The 24,385-nt window shown below is 35.5% G+C and overlaps 1 protein-coding gene and 1 long non-coding RNA gene across 2 annotated transcripts; both read right to left on the minus strand.

The window, feature by feature from the left end:
- Window positions 1–840: 840 nt before the first annotated feature.
- Window positions 841–10,783, minus strand: LOC142335170 (uncharacterized). Its single transcript, XR_012758856.1, has 3 exons — window positions 10,667–10,783; window positions 9,844–10,299; window positions 841–1,182 (listed from the first exon to the last, which is right to left on the minus strand). It is a non-coding gene; the product is annotated as an uncharacterized LOC142335170 (long non-coding RNA).
- Window positions 10,784–13,889: 3,106 nt separating this feature from the next.
- Window positions 13,890–20,765, minus strand: LOC142334843 (uncharacterized). The gene is made up of 4 exons (XM_075383170.1): window positions 20,626–20,765; window positions 17,690–17,879; window positions 17,043–17,208; window positions 13,890–13,897 (listed from the first exon to the last, which is right to left on the minus strand). Exons 1-4 carry the CDS (start codon window positions 20,763–20,765, stop codon window positions 13,890–13,892), a joined length of 504 nt encoding a protein of 167 aa, XP_075239285.1.
- Window positions 20,766–24,385: the final 3,620 nt, after the last annotated feature.

Raw genomic sequence — 24,385 nt, forward strand, 5'->3', positions numbered from 1 at the left:
TACGGCCTCGTCTCACTTGCTAAGTATTTAACCCTCATTAATATCCATTTTGTACGACCAAATTCGCCGTGATTACAAATTAGAGCTTCAATTTCTTCTTGCTTAGATGATTTTAGTGATTTGCCGAAAAAAGACACATTTGGTCTGACAAAAGAGAGAGTGCGCAAAGCAGATTACAATACACTAAAATGTATCTTTGATATAAACAATATATCAACAATCTCGGCTGAAAAAAAGTTGCCTCATAATCTCAGAAAATAGATTTTTTGATAGTTTTTTTTTTCAATGCCGCCAGTTTTTGCATTCAATTATCTTTATCAAACTGGCATTCAATTATCTTTATCAAAATGTGTTAACACCCTGTGTCCGACATTCGTGCTGTGCTATAATCGTATTTAACCAATGTCAACTTCATCTTCTGTGAGCTGTCGAAAAAAGAACACCAATGACTCACACTAATGCAAAATATAATTACAATCAATGAAAATGCAAAATGTTTTAACAGTTGAAAACACAGGCCGCATTTTAAACACAGCTCAGAAAGGATCTTTGAGATTGTACATAGTTCTTCGAGGTTGTTGATTCATTTGAAAATTGCTCTCCTGTGGGGTCACTCTCACAAGAAACTGATTTTTGACGCTCCCTTTAGTGGGTAAATAAGATGTGATGCTAATCGCTCTTGTATACTATATTGTAACACATCAAACTCAATTGAATTCTTCCAAATCATGTATTTGTGCAAATGAATAGCATCACATGAAGATCTCGTCAACGGCTGCAAATGTTGAAAGAGATCTGAGAGCGTCTCTTAAAATGTCATTTATGATGCAACCAGGAGTTTCTTCTTGAACTGGATAGTTCTCCGTGTTGGAGAAAATTGCTTCTTTAATTTCTCCGATGATATCTAAGAGTTAAACTTAGTTTTGCATAGTTGATGGTTGACTTATGAAAATGCTGTCTTTGCCCCAAAACTGGGCTGTTAAAGACTGCTATGGGCAAAAATTGATCATAAAAACTTTCAATGACTCAAACGTTTGGCATCCACGTTAAGTCTATATAACCAGTTTTCCTGCTACAGAAACTGTCAATTTAATTCTCGGAGGCCAAAGTTGCGACGACCATACAAGTTACCACGACAAGTTGCCATAACCAAGTAGCAACACGACCATACGCCTTTTTGTACTGTCAGCATTCGAAGTTTCAAATTTAACAAATTGCTGTTACTTTCAGTATTTTTTTAAAAAACCCATAATAATATCTTTTTAGAATAGTGAGCTGGTTTTCTATCAATGTTCAAATTGCAGAACCAAAATTTGCAGTTTCTCCAACTACATTAGTCAATATCATCAGGAACAAAATTTAGTATTCTTTATCTTGTTATGAAAATTGCTTCCAATTTAATTTCATTCAAAAATAATTTATTCTGAATTGTATTTGATTTCATTGCTAAAAAAAGCAAAAAAGCATTTTGTTTTTAAGTTTTCATTAACTTTTTTTATTCTCCACTTAATTTCGCTGCCGATCATATGCTTTGGGGTTAACTTTCTTATTTTCCAGCTCCGTGCAGATGATAAGTGACAGTTGCTGTTTTCTCACAAAAGTTGCAAGAAATTGCTTTTATTTTCATCAAATCATCTTCATTAAATTTAAGCCAACTTTATGGTGTGAGAACCAAGACGGATTATGCGACTAACACCACTAGTCCAAGATTCTGACTCTGTGAAGCTGTTTGTGTGCAGATGAGCGCTCATTGAATCGTTGCTTTATTAAGTTTTCCAAAACCTTACGGTTCTTAACTGTAACAATGCTACTACGTATACGTTTCAGTTGCAAAAAAGCGGCAATAGTCACCAAAAAGAACTTTCATGTTCCGCAATGAAACGTCTGAAACTTGGGGGAGCATGAAAAGGACAGCTAGGAACAGAGATTTGTCGGTGCAATGTAGACTTAAGCGACTAACGCCGCTCATCTGCAACTAAGCATGTTTTATGAATTCTTGTTAATACTATTAAATTTCAAAACGCTATCCATATTGACTCTTGATGAAATTTTCCTTTAAATTTGTTATTAGTCAAATTGTCCAGAAACGTCTTTAAAGCGATTCGAGTTTACAGATTGTCGTAGCGGAACATTTTTTCAGGAAACTGGAGATCTTTTTTTCAGTACTTTTTTTGGTTTTCTTGCATATTTTGAATTATGTGTTTTGATAACCCATTTGTTGAACTACTCGTGTGAAATTTTTATAGGCAAACAAGACTTCACAAGAGTTCACTAACTACTTATTTTGTGATTATCTGGCTTAGGTTGTCTCTATTCAATTTTAATCCTGGCCATCATATTGAACTCTGATTAGGCCCATTGGTGACCATACACCTGTAGACCAGTGTAAACTAGTACTTAGGTGTATTTCGTGCGCCCGATCTAATCAGAATTAATTTGTCTGTCACGTCGACCTGTTGTTTGCATAGTTGATTGCTGACTCATGAAAAAGCTGTTTTTGCCCCAAAACTGGGCTGTAAACTAGTGTTTAAGTATATTCACTGTGCCCGATCTAATCAGAATTTATTTGTTTGTCACGTCAACCTATGGTCTACATAGTTGGTTGTTGACTCCTGAAAAAGCTGTCTTTGCCCCAAAACTGGGCGGTAAAAAAACTGTTGTTGGCAAAAATTGGTTATAAAAACCTTCAAAGATTCAAATGTATCCAGGTTAAGTCTGTACAACTGTTTATTTCTGCTACAGAAACTGTCCATTTAATTCTCGGAGGCCAAAGTTGCCAGAATGTTTTGTCCCAGAAAAAAATAGCAACACGACAAAACGCTTTTTGTATTGTCAGCATTCAAGGTTTGAAATTTAACAAATAGTTGTTACTTTCAATATCTTTTGTTTCAAAACCCATAATGAGATCTTTTTAGAATAGTGAGCTGGTTTTCTATCAATGCTGAATTTGCAAAACCAAACTTCGCAGTTTCTTCAACTATATTAGTCAATGACATCAGGATCAAAATCTTATTTTTAATCAAATTTTGAAAAAAATTGTCAGAAAAATTCCAATTTAGTTTGCTGGTTGTAAAAATTGACGCTGCTTTTTTACTACAATCAAAAGAGGAATCTCGAAATTGGCAGAGAAAAATTTATTTTTTTTCATAGTTTGAAACAAAGCATTCGGACCATTCCTGGCGTTTCTCTTGAGCACGTTTTGAAGATTTCTTACTTTCAAAAATCAAAATTACCAAGCATATTGTTTACTAGAAAACCATAATGATACAATAAAAAATCTCAACGTTCAGATGATCTTTTTGTTTTGCATCAAAACAAATCAAAAATTGTGTATTTTTTATCCTTGATTGATTTTTTTAATGAAGAATGTTTTGCAGCAAGTTGACAAAACGGTCGTTTTTTGCTTCACTACTTCCGGATATTCAATTTTTAAATATAAAGAAGACAGAAGTTTTGCTTATATTCTGTTTGCAGTGTAGAAAAGTTGTTCGTCACAGCCAATGATTTTTTAGACATTCTCCACTTTTATAATTTTGGTGGAAACTAAATTATATGTAATTACTCTTCACTAGACATAGAACAAGTCTCCTAGATAATCAAAATCAACAAAATTTAATAATAACTCTTCTCTTCAGCTATATCTGCTCACAGTTATTTCCTTATTGTGCTTGTCTCACTCTACAGATACTCGTAGGTCAAAATGTCTTTGCAAAAACTGTTACTTTCATACTACTATCAACAACTCGCTAAAAATTGATCTAAAAACATAGCAGGACAAAGAATTGAATGAAGAACTTAAATCTACTGTACCTGACCAGCAGAACAGGTGAACAACGCCGGCCAAGTAAAATACAATCTCAAAAGTTGAGAATCAAAAATTAAACAAACTAAAATATGAAAAAAGAAAACAATTGCAAAATTAAAAACTTCAAAACCATTTTTTTCCTGGAATCTGTACAATCATCTATCTACAAGACCTAAAAAAGGTTCACTGGCCCATAGCAATTGATAAACTTGGAAAATGACTAAAATGACTAAAAAAAGTTGCAGGGCTCAAAAAGATCGATAAACTAGAAACATGACAAAAATGTTCAGAAACAATGTAAAAACTTCAAATTTCGTAAAAAAAACAAAAATTTGTAATATTAAAAAATTTAATACCATTCCAATGCATATAGCAAATATGCAGCACTATACTAGCATAGCATAGAGTAGGTTACCTGAGCAGAGACAAGAAAAACTTAACAGAAACAAATAACCTCAAAAAATGTGAAAAAAAATGAAAAATTTATCAACAAATTGTTTAAATAGCAAGTAATTATAACCCTCTATAATTAGAAACTTCTCATATCAAGTAATTGTACCTTGCAAAAGACCTTTAACATTTTCGACAAACTTCAATGCAAGGCTAATCAAAAGAAAAACTCCAAAAAATACAAAAAAAACGTTAAAAATTGCACCGTATTGTGTTCAAAAACTCCCAAAAATGAACTTTAAGCCTCGAATTTAGGCTTTCCTAGCAGTTGCACTAAAGGAAGGACTACTGAAGCCAGGTTAGGGCCTCAAAAGAAGCGTAATGCCCGTCTTACAAAAAAAAATACAGAGCACCAATACAATCCAATTCTTGGATTGTAATAAGTGTGGCCCGTCCCGCACCGCATAAAAAACTTTAGGCACAAAGAGGCCACATCATTGGTCAAAGTTGTCTATTAAAGGACCATAGTTTTTTCATTAAAAAAGTAAAGATAAATAACTACACAAAATAGCCATGGTCGAGGTTTACCTCAGTGCTCAATGTGATTTTGTTCGACTTTTACATCTCATCTTTACTTTATGAAACTCTCCCTAGAATGACCCACCAATGCATCTGCCAGTGAAAATTGTTATCCTCTAGAAGAGAAGAAGGTGGCAATGCTGAAAAAAATGATAGAGCAGAAAAATCTACATTTTTTATGAGGTAGCAAAACTATTTCCGTATTATCATTTTATTGATGCATTTGTGGCATAATTTTAACAAGTTGATGAATACGAATTTCGTTGATCAATACCTTTTCACATTATTTCCGCAAGATTTTCTTGATAGCCTTGAAGATAACAAATTGTTCAAATAATTTTTCATTTCCTCGTAATCTAATAGCCAGGAATCCCACTGAAATTACATTTAGCAGTGATTAATGGTAGCTTCTCAACGAAAAAATATAAGGCCTTCGCAAACTTTTTTGGAAAAATTCTTTGCGTTTAAAAAAATTCAGGACTCTCCTGGTAGTACAAGTAGGTGCAAAAATTGATTCGAGGAGAATTGTACGAAAATTCGGTGTTCCTAGAATTTCGCTGGTCCATTCAAATATAGAAATCCTTAAAATAACGGCAATTCCAAGAAATGTTGAAACGATGTTGAAACTATGTTCGTTGAAACTATGGGAAATTAGTTTTGCGCAAGATTATTTAATTCCAATTGGCGCACACTTGAACCAGCATCCCATTTAATCTCCCCCTATTCTCCTGATTTATCCTGTGGATGTCCTAAGAAACACTAGGGTAACAAGCAGAATAACGCCAATTCTGCTTCCTGAAAACACTCAGGAATTCCACCTGACGGCCATGTACTTCTCCTTGGTAATTCCTCCGGGCAGTATTTTTCAAATAAACTATCTTTTATTATAATGTGGCTGGTTGTTTCAACTCAATCATTTTTTCGTTCATTCATTCATTTTTTACATATATTATGGAAAAGACCCATGTGGCAAAGTAAATTGCGTCAATGTGATTTCAACATTATTTTTATAGAATCTTACATGTCTTTTTTCAGGTTTTCCCTTCATAGCCCAAGGCTTAGTGGTCCTATAACCTAAGAAGCCAAGCGGCAGTTGATGCCATTTGTTGATCCGCAGTTGATGTCGAAAGATGCCATTTCAGAAGAAGACAACGAACACTGAAAAAAAAACAGCAGGTTTCATTGATGCTTTAGTTCATGCAATGTTATAATGCTATATGATCCAGTGATTTCCCATCGATGGATTTTCTGCGATCCAATGAAAATGTGAACTTTTCCCATTGATGAAATTTCCATGATCAGAGAAAAAGTTGCAATGAACCGCCGATGAGCCATGGATGGTGTTTCTATGAAGTTTCTATGATCCATCAATGAGGTTCACTGGGACTCCGACCCGGGCTATAGCACACCCCTTCCCCCTCAAATCATAGTATTTATGACATAATTGGGGATAAAGTTTCGGGGGGGCTATAATGGAAAAACCTCTTTTTTGATAGTAGAAGAAACAAAGCGGCTCGGTAATGTGCAATGGCACATAAAGTTCCGACCCCGCCCATCCACAATTTTGGCATAATTGTCTACCAAATGAGGAACAGATAGAAAAACCCAAAAATTATTTTTTTGCGAATCCCAAAAAAGCCCAAGTATTTTCAAAAAATTCTGTATGAACGATAAGATAACCTCCAAAACAAATAACTCAGTGGAGTAAAAATTGATGCATTAGATTGCTGTAATATGTCAATATTAAGAAAGCGAGTCAAAACGAACAGCAAAATCAAACAACAACAACAACAAACATTAATTACACCAAAAAATTTATGTCCCTCTTAAAAACTAAATTTAATAACAAAGTCAACATACCGTCAGATAAACCTGAAACTAAACAAAAATAACTTATAAATCACCAGAAAACATATGCGACCAGTCCATAAAAAGGTTTGGTAACAATTATACAAAAAAGAACAAAAACAGAAAAGTAAAAAAAATTAACTTATTTTTTTGAAACAATTAACTTCAAAGTAATAAATACCATTAGGAATAAATTAATATTACCACAAATTTGCGATTACCAATGCTTCTATAGAAGGGCATTAGGACCTGACCTTATTCATTTTTTAGAGCGGCTAAAAAGAACAACAAAGAACAAACAAAATTTCAATTGAAACTTGCCAGAAAACGCTGTCAAAACCGTCAAGCCAATTTTTGGCACTCAAAATATATTTGATTGCGCCTTCTTCAAACAGCTATAATGTAGTACGTGGCCATTCATTAGTAAGACTAGGTAACAAATAGACAAAAAAGCGAAGTGCTAAAGTATGTAATACTTTTAATTTTTTTTTCGAAACAAAATTACATTCAATGTCATGAAAGGCATTAATTACAAAAAGAGCTAATTAAATATCGTCGTTTTTTCATGAAAAAGAAACCCTCGAGACCTGTAATTATCCAGAATATTTCTTGCATCTACAAAAAGAACGTCAAATATGACAAAAATCAAATTAATTTAATTTTTTTTTGTGAAAAAGCGGTGTCGAAGCCAGTAAGGTCATAACAAAATCTTTAATAAAAAGATTTTGGGACACCAATCCCTTTTATTCCCTTGACACCCATAGTGTCATATTTGACCTGTAATCAACTAACGAGATTAGGTAACAAAAAGAAACATAAAAAGAACAAAATTGCGAAGTTAAAAAAGTTTTTTTTTTAATTTTGGAAAACGATGGGTTTGAAAGTCATAAAAGCCATCAGCTATCTGCTAATATCAAAATATCGGTTTTTCTATTCTTCCATGAAAAGCCAATGAAAGCTATCACTATAGAGGAAATTTCATACGACCGAAACGACAAAGTATAAATGACAGTTAAGACAAAATTAAAAAATTCAATTGATTTCTTCAAGAAAGAGGCGTCGAGGCCATTAAAACGATGATTTATATCTTTCAAGATTTTAATATGTTCAATTGTGTTTTAATTTGAATGCTAATAAGGTGACATGAGAACTGTCAATAATGTGATAATGTGACAAAATTAGAAAACGTGAAAAACTGGCAAATATCAAAACAAACAAAAATCTAAAATCTTGTAGTATCAAAGCCAGAAAACAATAATTTCAGGCTTAAAACTGCAACCGAGAATAAATGTTAACTCAATAGAAAGAAGAAGCAGTCTTTTTTTGCTGACACTAAGCTGGAAGTTGAACAAATTAAGAAAAAAATAGAGGAAAAGTTAATTAAGCCATTATTTATTGAAAAGTCAATTATTTTTAAAAAAGAAACGACCATAAACTTTCAATTAAAAAACTAAATGCATTAGCCTGGAGCTGTTTAGCAAGCGAATTGGTTGGACCTATCACTCCTGATCTTTGATTTGATATGTTCTGTTCTTTATTATTAAAAAGAAAAGTCTTTTTTTTAAAAAAAAAGACCGACTGATTACAACCCGATTTTTTTGGATTGTAACAGTCCAAGAATGGCCCAAAACTACCCCTGTTAATATTTATTGTCCGATAAGAACAATTGATTTTTCGAATGTTGTAGATATATATAGTTTCTGAGTTGAAACTCAAAATAAATTTTGCATTTTTGATAATCAACGAGTAAAGTTAGCAAAAAACGGCAAAGTTTTAACTACAAGGCACTCTCTGCGGACTCTGAAGTAGAAATAGCCCCCCTCTGAGTCTACAAAGATTGTATGAGTGTTGTTTGGGGGTGTACTGTAGGCAAATTTAATCAAAGTGGACTAAAGTAGCTTATTTCGTGCTGTTGTTGATGAAAAAGGCTAAATTTTGAAATGTTTATCCAGATTTTTTGACCAAAAAATTAAATCAAAACAATCAAAAGTGCTTGTTTGTCTTCAAAAATAAAATCAACGACACTATTCTTAAAAATTATAACAAATTTTAGCAAAATTGACGAAAATTTAGGCAAAAGTTCCGGAAAATGTGAATAAAAACAACGTGAATTCACTCTTCTTTTCTCAGAAGTTTAAGCTTCGATAACTCCCTGTAGAAAACGAAAATTTAAAAAATCTTTTTAATTCCATATTCTACGCTGGACGAGCTTTCTAATGATACCAGTCTCAACTCTCTACGATGAATATATCGAGCGGCGAAAATTCAAGGAACAAAAAAAAAACCCAGTTGAGTATATAGTTCCTCCCCCCTCAAGAGGGTCGGAACAAATAGCCTGCACTCTTTTTAATGGAGATGAATTGGCAGAGGAAAAGCAAAATAATTATTACTAGCGTCTGCAGGTACCAATTTTTGCAGGTAAATTTACTCAGTTTTGTAATTAGTTTTCACTTTTGCCATCTTAATACATTTTACGCGTAAAACGTACTTACAAACTTTGAAGTTAAAAAGGCGGTTCCCTAATTGGAAATTTCACTCAGTGTTTTTCACATTTAAACTAGAAGTTGAAAAGTGAACTCTACTTCCGCCGCAAAATACTTTTTGTGGAAGCGTATTCCACAAAAAAATTGTGCGGCAGATTGTGCTATAAATTGTGCTATTATAATCCCTCGTTTGAGTATTATTAAAACATTAAATCGTAAAAGGACAAAAATTTTGTGAAAAGCTTTTGCCGCCGAACCTAACTATAACAACATTTCTTTGGAAGTATTTTCCATTTTAGGCTATTTAATTGCCGTGTGCAAACTACTTACACGTAATTTAAACGCTTTCCACATTGGGCGTCAAAAAAGGGTGGGAAGTGCGAACCACTTTCTTTGTAACTAGTTTTTATTTTGGTACCAGTAGACGTTAGTAATGATTGATATAGTTTTTTTTTAAAAAAAAACCTTCGTTTAAAGCTTTACACATCATTCAGCGCACATAGGACGAAATAATGCTACGTTAAAATGAGCGCTACAACACACCAAAATTGCATATAATTGACGAAAAAGGATAGATTTGGAGATCTATTCTGCACCCCCCCCCCCCCCCCCCACTCCCAGCTTAGAGTGCATATAACTATACTCATACAGACACACTTGTTTTTTGCATAGGTTTGTGTTAAATTGAAGGACCTAATTTTAAGTGGGTTTCATTTAAAAAAAACTTCGAGTCAAAACAGAATAGATCAGGATTGGGTAACGTAAACAGTGACTATGTGTTTGCGGCATTTGTGTTATTGTGTTCTCATTCATAGCAGAAGAAATAAGCTTTCCCATTGGAATACGAGTCGTGGCCATATAAGCCATCATTGCTGTAGAAAGACGTAATGTCTATACAGAAATAGGTTTCCCCGTTATTGTTATTAGGCTGAGTAGGTTTCCACTTAATAAATTCTGTAACGTTTCTGCCACTTTGCGATTTCCAAACTCCGTCATATTTCCGCACTCCAGTAATATATATGTAAAATGTGAATCTGTCTATAAAGTTTGGCAAGTTCTGGAGCAAGCCGATTTCGAGGTCACCGTTCAAGAGGTCAAACAAGGTCAGACCACGGGATGAGCAGTACTGTGTTGCTTGGCTCCATGTCTGCCAAGAGGGTACCCAGAGCAGATTTATCGCTCCATTTGAGCAACCTATCACAGAAAAAAACTGTTTGCCCAAGCACATTTATGTTTACCCGAGTCTTTACATTCAAAATGAGCCCAGGTCGAGGTCAGAGACCCAAGTGACGTCTAATCAGGCCATGTTGGTTCATTGTAGAGGTAATAGACCAGGTGTAATCACGTAACCATATACCAAATCATTCAATCAAAATCAAATATAAGCAGTCAGGAATTTCATACAGCCATGCCACCCCCCCCCCCCCCCAAATTGCCCATTACACTTGTCTAGTGTATTTAATGCAATTGATTTAACTTTCAACCGTAATTAAAATTATACAGACCATCAACCTTCCTTATCATCAACGGAACACTTCAAATTTTTACTTAGGATACTTACCCAACTCATACAATGGTGACACTGAATAATATTTACACGACTGATGCAAAAACTAAATAGTTGTTATCAACAATTAAATCGGTCAATAAATTTGGAAGTGTATTTTTGGTTGACTCCGCAACCCGGTAAACTTTTGGCGCCCGGTTAAAATTTGGCTGTGTTAGGAAACAGTGAAGCTCTGGCTGAAGTAATGGTTAAGTGACTCTGCTTGAAGTCACTGAGAACTTCTTGCGTTTATCGAGAACCGCGAAGCGGTACGAGATATTAAGTCAGAATTTCGAAGTGACTTCTGCAGAGTCACTTAACAATTACTTAAAACACGAAACGCGCACGTTTGAAATTGCCGAAAGTCAACGGAAGTCAGCTTCTGGCTAAGTAGCAACTTCTGGCATTTTAACTTCAGGCACTGCAGACTTTTGGCATTTCAAAATGTGCACGTGAGTGTTTTAAAGAGTTTTACATATGGTCATCAGTATTAATGATAAGATATGTACTGGTAGAACGGCCATTGATGTAGCAATAAATAATACCACACGGTTGTTATCGCCACCGAGAAGTTATGAAACTCCGAGGCAAAGCGGAGGTGTTATGATAACTTCGAAGGCGATAACAACCGTGTGGTAATTTTTTTAATCAACACCTGTTGCGATCATGTTTGTTTTTTAGACTACAAGTTTATCAAACTGTTTCCATCATTAGACTACAAGTTTATCACCACTCTTTTATCGCCACTGTTTACTTAGAGTGTGATAAACTTGTAGTCTTATGCTGAAGTGTTTTTCCAATGTCGATCGGGCATTAAAATTTATTACACTGGCAGTTTATTTAACTGCTATTATCGCAACATGTGTTGATTAAATTTGTTCGGCGCACGTTTATCAGCACCTACTGTTTCGGACAAAAGCACAAATTTTCACTTGGATTCCAGATTGTAGTTTAAGCAGTTATGTTTGTTCTTTACCCTGCTCAGCATCACTTAGATGCAGTGGTCTTAATTAGAAACAGGGGATCTTTTCCTTTGTGCCCCCCAGTATGTTAAGTGCCCCCCCCCCCCCCCAAGTTACAGAGCACGTGCCATTACATAGTAAATTATCATGTAAAAATATGGCACGTGCGTCTGGGGGTGCAAATAATATGCGCCCACTAAGCTGGGGTGGGGCACAAACGGAAAAGATCCGAAACAGGATTTTTAATCACGCCACCAATCTTTTATTGGTCGAAATCTTCAGCTTATTTTGCAATTTGAACTCCCATTTTTGTGCTATTGTAGTTTTAAACATCGCATTGGCACCTTATTCGTTAATTTGAACTTGAGTGGATTCGATAACGTCTCATTGGACGTTAAGAGTTTTTCATTCAGCTTCATGCGCATCAATCAAGAACTTGCTGATTGCAAACGAACATTAAAATGGGTCTAGGAAATAAACCACCACGGAAATAAACCCCAATTTTAAATTTGAATTTTGGACGTGATAATTTGTTGGGTTGTGATAATTTCACACCAGTTACCACGGGCCGCTAATGCTTGGCCATGGCTAGCGAGTAATGGCCAAACGCGCTAAATAAGCAGTTTTTTAATAGTCATTCGTTTTTTTTTCGATGGAGTTTCTTCCGAGACCGATTAGAAAAAAATGATCGTTCAGTATTGATAGAGCATGTTAATAAATCAGAGCGATGTTGATTGGGAACACCTGTCTGTCAATGCACCTTAATTTATATACACAGAAATGGACAAATTAACTAATAAAAATACAGCTAAACAAACCACCCTGTAGTTTGGTCGATTAGCCGGATTTCAGGATTGAAACAATATAATTAAATTGCATGTAGTAGTTATCAATGCTATATCAAGTGCGAAGAACATTTTCCAAACGACCAGCAAATGTAATAGACTCACAAGTATCTGTACATCATGGTTTATAAACTGACCTTTATCTGTGAAGTATGATTTAAAAACTAAAGCTTTGTCTGTGAGTGATTTAGTATAAATCCTTCAAATTTGAAGAGCGAACTATATGCGCACCTTTGTACTTCAAGCAAAATTTGATGCTGTTCCTTTATTTTCTATGCCAGATTTACAAAGAGTGCGACATTGTTATTCCAGGTAACCTCTCTTACCAAATTGAACAAACTTGCCATTCTGACATTTTTTGCGCCTGCCATCACTATAATTAACTGCAACATCCCCGCCACGGCACCAACCAGCTTCCAATTATTGGTATTTAATTCGTTGTTGGATTCAATTTTGTTCTATTGAATATGACAGACAAAATCAGTGTTCAAAAAATGTTTATAGCAGATTGTAGAGCAAAAAAAGCCTTTATATCTTACATTTCACACGTTTGGGGGTTAACTTTTTAAAACTGACCATCGATAGAAATTTCAAAGCCTCCAATTCCATTCATTCCCTGATCGCCTCAAAACTGTATCAGAGAAATCACTGTTCGTTGTCTCTTCAAAATATTGCAGAACTTCTTTTTGTTGAACACCCTAGTCATTGACCATTGCAAATCTTATAAGATCTTATAAGATTCTTATCTGCCCTTACAAGTTAATGCATTAATCTTGTAAGATTGTATAAGAGACTTACAAGATTTACTCAGAACTTATAAGATCTTATAAGAGTTGTGAAAATTCGTAAGATGTTATAAGATTCTTATAAGATATGTTTTAATCTTATAAGAGTTCCTAAGAGTACCAACAACTGGAAAGATCTTATAAGGATCTTATAAGACTCACATTATTCTTACAAGATTAAAACATATCTTGTAAGTCCTTAAAAGACTCTTATAAGACCCACATTATTCTTACAAGATTAAAACAAATCTTGTAAGTCCTTACAAGAATCTTATAAGACACACATTATTCTGCTAAGATTGAAGCAGATCTTGTATGATCATAATAGAATCTTATAAGAGACACAATATTCTTATAAGATAAAATCATATCTTGTAAGATCTTACACAAATCTTATAAGACACAGATTATTCTGCTAAGATTAAAGCAGATCTTGTATGATCATAATAGAATCCTATAAGGCACACACTATTCTTATAAGATTAAACTTATCTTGCGAGATGTTATAAGAATCTTATAAGACACAAAACATTCTTTTAAGATTAAGGCTTTTGGAAGAGCTGATGAATAGAATCTAATACAGAAACATTTGATCTCGTTAGGTATAACAGATCTTGTAAGCATCTCCAAGTTTTTCTGTACATTGCTAAGAACCTATGAAGATACATGAGTCGCTAAAACGACTGAGAAGATTTTGAAGGATTGTCTTTGGCAAATATTTTGAAAACCTAATTTGGGCAAAACACCACTCAGCCATTAAATTTGAGAAAAAATTTTTATTTCCGCTTGGTTCGGCTCTTACAGGACAAAAATGGCCGTTTCAAAGCCACAAAACTATACAGAAATATGTATAGGGATACTAACCACTATCCAACAAATCTAAGTTACTCATATATGTAGGATTAATTCGTTATTTTGGGTTCCGAATTTCAGGTGATACCAACATGACCTCATGTTCCAACGTTTTTTTTTTAATTTAATTTGAATCACTTTTTTACCGTCCCGGTTATAACAACCACTCACTTGGCAAGCAATCTTATAAGATTTACAATATGCAAACTAAATCTTACAAGATCTTACGTAAATAATCTTACATCTTATAAGTTTTGCAATTTTCTTCCGTAGAGCAAATCTTGTAAGATCTTATAAGACGATACTTACCTCTTACAAGATTCACTCTGTCTTGTAAGATCTTACAAGATATGCAATGTCTTACAAGATCTTACAAGATATGCTCCATCTTATAAGCAATTACAAGATATGTAGTATTGGTAAGAATCTTGTAAGATCTTATAAGAACTGCAATGGTCAATGACTAGGGCAGATAGTATCCCGTCTAACGTTTACTGTGTCAAAATACAGAGGATGCCCATTCTTGTTGCGTGTTTTTGTAGTTTTTATAGGTACGAAAGTTCTTCCAGTTCCCATATATCCCTGCTCCAATATAAAAAGTGTCTGACGACACTCGGCGCCATTTTCAGCGCAGGCAACTCACGGTCGAGTGTTCCTCCTTGTGAACTGCAACCGGACGCAGTCACTTTGAGACAACAATCCTTTAGCAGGTCAAGCAATATATAGCGAGTTCTCAACGGTTCGTTTCCGAACTAGACCCGAAAAAAGACTACTTCAACAAACTTTATTGCAATTGGAAACAATTAGTAATAGAAGTTAAAACTGAACTTAAAAACTTCGTATAAAATTAATTGGTCCATTAAATCAGATAATTTTTCAAATTTTAAACTGTTCAACAGTTAAAAAAATCAAACTGAAATGTATTAGCAATTATTTTTGGGTTCGGGACACCAATTTGAACATAAAGAGTTTTCCAAAAGAAGCGGGAGAAAAATTGTAATTGTTTGAGATGGTTTTCACTTTAGTCTCTGATTCTGATTCTTGTTCTTTGTGATTAACTTTGTCGCTGTAAACTGTTAAATGTAAATAAAAGTTTTATATTTCTTGTATTTAGAGGTTAAATATGATGCTCTTTTTGTGCTAATTCAATTAATCCCAGTCAATTTGTTTTGTTTCTTTAGCAGTCAAATCAAACAAACTGATAAATTTTAAGTGATAGTTAACACATGCGTATGAATAATGCTTCGCAGACACTTTTGCGCTAATCAATCATGCTACGCGGACAACGGCTCGCTTAATAATCATAAATCACATACGACAGTTCGTTTATTTATCACGTTTCCAGGCAAAGGTCAGTTTATAAATCATGATTCACAGACAATGGTCCGTTTAAAAAAGATAATTCACAGACGAAGTTCCGCAATTAAATTATGCTTCAAAAACGATGTTCCGGATATAGACCAAGCTCAGCATTGGAAAAGCAGAAACGGAATCAATTAGTACCCGGGCCGAGGTGTCAACGCTAAAAAACGCAAAATTATGTCAGATTGGCGTTGAATGCGTTGAATTTATGTAAGATCTACGCCTGAGCGTAGATCTTACATAAATTCAATGCATTCAACGCTAATCTTAGATAATTTTGCGTTGAATTTTGTCGTAGATCTTACATATTCAACGTTGAATTTAGCGTTGATCTTATATAAATTCAACGCATTCAACACTAATCTTACATATTTTTGCGTTGAATTTTGGCGTAGATCTTACATATTTAGCGTTGAATTTTAGCGTAGATCTTACATATTTAGCGTTGAATTTAGCGTTGATCTTACATAAATTCAACGCATTCAAATCTTTTCTTTCCATTCAATTTCAGACCACTTTACGATTTCAAAAGTTTTTCAAGTTTTTTTTCAAAAAGTCAATTTTTTCACTGTTTCGACCCCTATACTTCACAGGTGAGAAACATGAGGTCAGAAAAAACCATTTTTAGTGCTCTTTTCTAGGAATTGCGGCTCTTAGGTAAACCAAGGTACTGTGGCACAATGGTAGAAGAGGCGACTTGCAAACAGGAGGTCAGCAGTTCGAGTCACATACGCAACTGGAGGTTAATAGTTCAAGTGGACGCTTCGTTTTTTTGTAAGATCTACGCTAAAATCAACGCTAATTATGTAAGATCTACGCTAAATTCAACGCTAAATATATAAGATCTACGCTAAATTCAACGCTAAATATGTAAGATCAGCGGCCACTAGCGTTGACAAGTCGGATAGTTCACCGCAATTTTCTTACATAATTTTGCGTTGAGTGCGTTGATATTTTGTCTTCAAATTCAACGCATTCAACGCAAAATTATGTAAGAAAATTGCAGTGAGTTTTCTGACTTGTCAACGCTAGTTGCCGCTGATCTTACATAATTTTGGCCAAATTCCTCGGCCCGGGTACCATGAGCATGACAGTCAGTGCCATGAACAGAGACATTGTAGAAAAAAGATAAGAAAATATGATGATTCAACGTTAAAATGGAATGAGCGCTAGTTCCGGGCTTGTCTTTGTCACGTATAAGTCAATTTTTCTGGCGCATAAATTATACATCATGAGCTGAACACTTTATGCAGCAAATTTTATGCCGCAATATTTTTTAATGTTGGGCCCTGGACTTTGCTGGCTGGCAATGAGCGTAATTGGAGTCATACTGGATTGGGATTAGCAAATTGATCCTGCCTAAGTAAATGTCTAAGTATTGACGGCGTTTAAGAACCCATATGTATAGATATCTAAAGTGGTATAATTATCATTATAAGTATGATCCATTTTATCAATAGGATTTTTCTTTAAAGTTTTGTTTGTAAGGCTCAAAGTTAGGAATACAAGACCGGCAGTAGAAATGGCCATTATCAGATGATTGCAAATAATGAAATAATTTTAGAAAAATTGGAAAAAATTTTACCTTGGCAATACACATCTGAAACAAGAGACCCACTCCCGTCAAGACATTTTCGTCTTTGATCTATGATGAAGTCATGTTCAGTTATCTGATCAAGTGAGAGGAATGTTGAAATTGACCAATTGGACCAGCTGTAGCGGTCAAACTTCGAGCTGCAGTTGGAACAAATCTGAAAAAAGGTGTTTTTATGGTGTGTTAAACATTTCAGAGTTCATTATTTAAAGATTTGCTTTACAGTCTTGGCAGTTCTCAACTATTTGACTTTTTTTAATACAATGTTTCACATGAATTTTGTCTGACGAAGTACAGGAGATTTTGAAATCGTAAAACATTGCTTCAAGATCAAGTATGTAAAAAAAATGAGAATCAGGGCTCATGGATATTTTTTGCAAATATTTCTTTTTTCCGAATACATTTTTTGCGAGTATAATCGCAAAAAAATATCCATGAGCACTGATTCCCGGTTTTTACACGCTTGATCTTGAAACAATGTTCAAACGGTTCAAAATAGCCTGTACTTGGTCACACATAATTCATGTAAAACATTTTATTTAAAAAAGTCTTTAGCATAGTGTTTTGTACCGTTCGGAATATTATCTTTCAGACTTTGTCCAAACCGTTAAGAGTAAGAATTATAAGAAATTGGGCACCTCAAGTGACGTGTCTGGAGATTCACATCTGTCTGGCAACCCATAGTAGGAACATTCATGGTTTGGTTGCATTCCCGCAGTAATGAAGTTGTCGTTGATTGTGGCTTCATTTAGTTCACACAGTTTGCCTTCGCAGTAGTTAAAGGAGACGCAATCTTCATTGATGCTACATGCTATAGCACAAGCCAGCCTAAATGTCATCATTGATAAGTAGACGTAATGATAGCTTGTGACTTAACAATCAATAGTTTTTGGCACCCGGGTCGAGTTTTGGCGGTGAATTTTTGTAAAAAATGCGGTGAAATGTGGTGAAAAAAATTTTCACCGCGTGTTTCTGACATCTTTTTGCCGTGAATGTGGTGAATTGCGGTGAATTATTTATTTTTGCCGCGTTCTCGGTATTCTTACAAAAAGGAAACTTCCGTACACGCGTTCGAACCGGTCACCTCCTGCATGTCTGCAACTTCTTATGCTACTGCGCCAACACTCACTTAGTTTAATGATATTCCTTGTGAATTTAAATCAGACTCAATAAACGTTGGAAAACAAATAGGTGAATTTTTGTTAAAAAAATGAGGTGAAATGCGGTGAATTATTTTTTCCATCGCTTTCATCGTATTCACCGCATTTATTATATTAATTTGCAACAAAAGTTGATGCGGTGAACTTTTGTTAAAAATGCAGTGAATTTTGGGGTAATTTTTTTAACGAATTGTGGTGAAATTCGGTAAATTAATTTTTTCACGCCACATTCGCCGCGTTTCTTACAAAAACTCACTCAAAAAACTCGACCCGGGCATGAAAGGTTTGTGTGAACACAGAACGTGATTTGTTTATAAGTTGCTGCAAGCCAAAATTGCTGCTTCCTGCAAGAATTTTTGTTAACCGCTGTGCTCTTCAGTAACAAATATGACTCAATTTACATTTGGTTCTCTTTCTTCAAAGACAGTATTTAAGGTTCAACCATAAAAAAAAGTTTTTACCATTTGCAGGGATTGGGAAAAGATTTTGTTTGTGATAAGAGGATTGCTTCAGTGAAGAGAAGGACTGAAATTTCATATCAATTTCGAGAAGACTCTACTCAGCTGAATAAGTTTAATAATCCTTGACAATATGGAGACTCTTGTTTCATGTTCTTCATTAAAAACAAAAGAAAAAACTCTTTCATCGCAGAGTTCTTAAGAGCTTTTCAATCAAAGTATATAATTTGCACCCACATCCCGTGCAAGTGGTATATTTAACCGACCAAAAATATACGAAACGTCAGTGATATTCATGACCATGTCTAAAAATTAGAGTTGCGAGTGAGTGTGGACAAAAAACAGCAAATCAGCAAAAATACTTCAGATCTGCCTTAAAATTGGAAAAATCCGTCAAATTTTTCCACAATGCGTGCTTTTGTCAGGCAGACAGCAGTGATCCACGCTCACCGTCATCGTTGACATTAACACAGTTGTCTCAATATATATTCTTCTCGATAATTAACGCAGTTGCTATCAAAATTAAGTAAGAGAAATCTTAATTGATGAGTAACTTCGGAAAAATCTCTCGAAATACTAACTGTGGATTGAGAAATCAATAAAAAAGTTTTGCTATTCCCATAGATCAAAGAGAAAGATGTTTCAAAATTGGGGCTCGAGTAATTGCTAAATAAATTCGAGCAATGAAGTTATTGACTGATTGAAGATTTTTGATAAGAATTATTTGCTTGAAATCTTTTACAATGGTTACGTGAGTACGATTGACAAAACTGATGCCTTCTGCTACTGTTGTCAACGTTTTAAGGATCAATTTTAGATCCTGGACAACAATTACGTAAAAAGAATATGTGACAAAGTATAGTCATTGTTGTCAACGAAAGGCTCCAGAGAATTGTACTTACAAAGTTTACAAAATGCAACATGAAGCAGAGATTTTATTTAATTTCATATGATTTAATTTCATTCACTGATTTCATATGAGTCAGGTTTATAGATGTCATTCTGATAATAAAATTGATGACGGAAGAGTTTTCAATCATGCAACGGTCTAATTCTAAGATTTACTGAGAGCAGAAGAAAAATGAAAACTGAAGCTGAAAGTATCAATTATTATCAAGATTAAAAACCGTTTTAAAAAATGATCAACAATATAAAGAAAATTGCCAGCAAGGAGCTCAAATCTGAAAGACTGATTCTGTAATTGACAATGACCAGAAATTATTGGTCAAACTGATTGAAGAAAATAATTTTACATAATTATTCAAATGGTAGATACTGTGAATTTATCGATCATCCCTTTGTACGCGCTATCAATTGTCTGAAGCAAAAAATTTTTTTTCAGTGTTTGAAAAATTTACTATTATTACTACACGACATGAAGGTATTGGAGCAACCCAAAGCGGGAGTGAGGGTTGATTTAGAGAGAGTACGAGATGCAATGTTTGTGGCCCCATTTTCCCAATATTGGGCACGAATCTAAGAAACCTGTCATTGTTTTTTAGCCACTCTGAGACTGACGACATCTCAACCACACACGATGTAGGACTGTTTCAACTCAAAAATTGATTAGTGAAAAACTGAATGTGTATCGCGTTGTAGACCAGGGGGAAGGCTCTTGTGATACTTTACCGTTTGTTAGAGGCCTAATTTGATGTTTCAACCTCACCTGGCTGCTAACCGGACTGACCATTTTTGCAGATTTTGGTAACTAATCAAAACGTCTGCCTGACTTTCCAATAAATCTCCGATCAGACCCTTGGACAACATTTATGCTCCGCGTTCTGGTCATTTTTCGAATTTGGCTATGCGGTCAGGCCATCGTGACGACTGGCCCTATGATCAGAGCGTCTAGCCAGCTGTTCTGTTATCTACATGGTCAAATTACTTGAAAATAGTTTAAATAACACGGTCTTAATTGCCACTGATATTGACATTGGGATTGGAATTAAATCTAACCTTGTATTAGCAACTATTGATTCGATCGTGTATCCAGACAGCTGAGTTGAGATATAGTAGTTATCAAAGGAATAAACTCTCTCCCTCTCTTCTGTGTCTGTAGCTCCAACCACAGAGATCAAATTTGCAGTAGCAATCATTAAGATAAACATGACATCAGAAAGAAACGATATCTTCATAATTTTATATGACGAATAACAGGGCAAAAGTATTTTTTTTTTTGAAGTTGCAACTCTGTTGAACAAATATTATCACACGAAAGTCTGACAAATAGTAAAATGAATGACCAGATTCAAATTGAGCACTTCCAAAACCAATCCTACAAATGTATTTATCAATGTTTCAATTCACTGTTGACTAAATTTTGAGATTTTAAGTATTGATTAAAAATACCCTATTGAAACCTACGCATCTATCTATCAAGAGCACTTGCGAAATTCAAAAACTGTTGTAGATGAAATTGCATCTCTTTTAAAATTCTTGCGAGATCTTACAAGATAGACGGTTAGACGAAGTAGTAAATTTTAGCTCTGATTTTGCATGCATCCGCCGAAAAATGTCCTGTATGCAAGAAATAGCTATGTATAATTTTGAATTGTTTTTAAAATGAATACAAACTGAGAATATAATCTGCGATTTCTATACTTAAGCTCTATTTGATAATTTTTCTCTGCTCTGCGAGTGTTTTCAAGCTATTGAAACTGAAATACTAACAAAACGCTCTCAAATTGTACTCTGTTGGCTAATTTTAAATTCAAAGAACCCAATTTCTTTGCGATCTAAAGAGAGAAGTACTGGTGAAGTGTCATAGTGCCTTGGTACGATTCAAAAAAGAGATTCGGTGGACCATCTTTTGATCGTTAGTGTTTTTTGATTGTATATGAAACAGTAAACATGGAAAAATAAGTAATTAGGTCAACACACTAAATAAAGTTAAGGTAATTTTACCTTAAAAAACATCCTAACTCACCCTAACTGTTAGGGTAGATTTGCCTTTCCTTAACTCACCTTAACTAGCCCTAACTTTACCTGAACTTTACCTGAAAACTTAAGGCCCCCGGGTCGAATGGCCTACCTAAAATCCTCCCATTTTGTTGTAAGAGTAGATGGTAATTTGTCTATGAGGGTAAATTGATGTAAGAAGGTGGGGGTAATTTGTTCAGAGGGGGTAAAATGATGTAAGAGTGGGCTGCAACGGGCTGCAATGGGAGGACTTTTGAAGAGTTACCCCCTGACTAAAATTGGCATGTAAGAGTGGAGTGCAATGGGCCGCAATGGGAGGATTTATTAGGAATTAACCCCCTGACAAAAATTGTCATGTAAGAATGGGCTGCAGTGGGCTGCAATGGGAGGACTTTTGAGGAATTAGCCCCCCCCCCCCGGACTAAAATTGTCATGTAAGAGTGGGCTGCAATGGGCTGCAATGGGAGGACTTTTGAAGAGTTACCCCCTGACTAAAATTGGCATGTAAGAGTGGAGTGCAATGGGCCTTAATGGGAGGATTTATTAGGAATTAACCCCCTGACAAAAATTGTCATGTAAGAATGGGCTGCAGTGGGCTGCAATGAAAGGACTTTCGAGGAATTAGCCCCCCCCCCCCCCGACTAAAATTGTCATGTAAGAGTGGGCTGCAATGGGCTGCAATGGGAGGACTTTTGAGGAATTAGCCCCCTGACTAAATTTGCCGTGTAAGAGTGGGCTGCAATAGGCTGAAAGGTAAGGACTTTTGAGGAATAAACCCCTGACTAAAAATTGCCGTATAAGAGTAAATGTCATGAATAACTTCTACAGCGGGGGTAAATGAGCTAAAAGTTGGGCTGCCAACGGTGGTAAAACGGTGTAAGAGTGAGCGAGTAATTTGTACATAGGGGGTAAATTGATCTAAGAGTAACACGGGTAAAATGGTATAAGAGTGAGGGGGAAATTTGTTCAGAGGGGGTAAAATGATATAAGTCTAAGAGTTGGGCTTCCAAGGGGTAAATTGGTGTAAGAGTCAGGGGTAAATTATTCAGAGAGAGTAAAGTGATCTAAGAGTTGGGCTGCAAGGGGGAAAAACGGCGTAAGAGTGAGGGGGTAATTTGTTCAGAGGTGGTAAAACTATCAGAGTGGGCTGCCAACGTGGTAAAAAGGTATAAGAGTGTTGGGGTAATTGTTTCAGAGGGAGTATAATGATTTTAGAGTTGGACTGCCAAGGGGGTAAAATGGTGTAAGAGCAAGGGAGTATTTTTTTCAGAGGGGGTAAAATGAGGTAAGAGTGGAGGGGTAATTTGCTGAGAGGCGCAATTCTAACAAGTTTTAATAATATATATAAATCGTCAACAGTTGGACAGGCATTGGTGGTTTTTAGGTAAAGGAGAATCAGCTGAGTGTACAGAGGTTGTGGGTTCAAGACTGGCAGCCTTCAATTATGGGGGCTAAAACAATTAATGATTGAGGGCGTAAATTGATTTAAGAGTTGGGCTGCCAACATATAAAAATGGTGTAAGAGTGAGGGGGTAATTTATTCGGAGAGGGTATAATGAGCTAAGAGTTGGAGTGCCGAGGGGGTAAATTGGTGTAGGAGTTTGGGGGTAATTTGTTCTGAGGGGATAAAATGAGGTAAGAGCTGGGCTGCCAAGGGGGTAAAATGGAGTAAGAGTTTGGGGTAATTTGTTCTGAGGGGGTAAAATTATGCTAGAGTGAGGGGGTATTTTGCTGAGATGGGCAATTCTAACAAGTTTTAATAATATATATAAACCGTCAAGAGTTGGACAGGCATTGGTGGTTTTGAGGTTAAGGAGAATCAGCTGAGTGTACAGAGGTTGTGGGTTCAAGACTGGCAGTCTTTAAGTATGGGGGCTAAAATAATGTAAGAGTGAGGTCGTAAATTGATGTAAGAGTTGAGCTGCCAAGGGGGGTAAAATTGTAAGAGTGAGGGAGTAGTTTATTCAGAGGGGGTATAATGAGCTAAGAGTTGGACTGCCGAGGGCGGTAAATTGTTGTAAAAAGTTTGGGGGTAATTTCTTCTGATGGGGTAAAATTATGTTACAGTAAGGGGGTAAATTGCTGAGATGGGGCCATTCTAACAAGTAGTAATCATATATATAGACCGACAAGAGTTGGACAGGCATTGGTGGTCTGGAGGTTAAGAAGAATCAGCTGAGGGTACAGAGGTTGTGGGTTCAAGACTGGCAGCCTTCAATCATGGGTGTTAAAACAATTAAAGATTGAGGGCGTAAAACGATGTAAGAGTTGAGCTGCCAAGGGGGTAAATTGGTGTAAGAATCAGGGGGTAATTTATTCAAAGAGAGTAAAGTGATCTAAGAGTTGGGCTGCCAACGGGGTAAAATTGTGTAGGAGTGAGGGGGTAATTTTTTCAGAGGGGGTATAATGAGCTGGACTGCGGAGGGAGGTAAAATGGTGTAAGAGTTTGGGGGTAATTTGTTCTGAGGGTGTGAAATGAGATAACAACTGGGCTGCCAAGGGGAGTAAAATGGAGTAAGAGTTTGGGGGTATTTTGTTCTGAGAGGGTGAATTGATGTAAGATTGAGGTGGTAATTTGCTGAGATGGGCAATTCTAACAAGTTTTAATCTTATATATAAAACGTCAAGAGTTGGACAGGCATTGGTGGTCTTGAGATTAAGGAGAAACAGCTGAGTGTACAGAGATTGTGGTTTCAAGACTGGCAGTCTGCAAGTATGGGGGCTAAAATAATGTAAAATTTAGGGCGTAAATTGATGTAAGAGTTAGGCTGCCAACGGGGTAAAATCGTGTAAGAGT

The sequence above is a fragment of the Convolutriloba macropyga genome, chromosome 2 (assembly GCF_964194025.1).
Source record: "Convolutriloba macropyga chromosome 2, txConMacr16.3, whole genome shotgun sequence".
In the NCBI taxonomy this organism is placed as follows: Eukaryota; Metazoa; Xenacoelomorpha; order Acoela; family Convolutidae; genus Convolutriloba; species Convolutriloba macropyga.

What these genes read in the sequence shown, in the direction of transcription:
- LOC142334843 (XM_075383170.1), bottom strand. Translation starts at nt 20,765, where the DNA reads ATGATTGCTACTGCAAATTTGATCTCTGTGGTTGGAGCTACAGACACA. An exon ending in TCAATAGTTGCTAATACAAG is followed by an intron (nt 17,880 to 20,625) that starts GTTAGATTTAAT and finishes GATGACATTTAG; the next exon opens with GCTGGCTTGTGCTATAGCAT. An exon ending in CTCCAGACACGTCACTTGAG is followed by an intron (nt 17,209 to 17,689) that starts GTGCCCAATTTC and finishes ACCTTTTTTCAG; the next exon opens with ATTTGTTCCAACTGCAGCTC.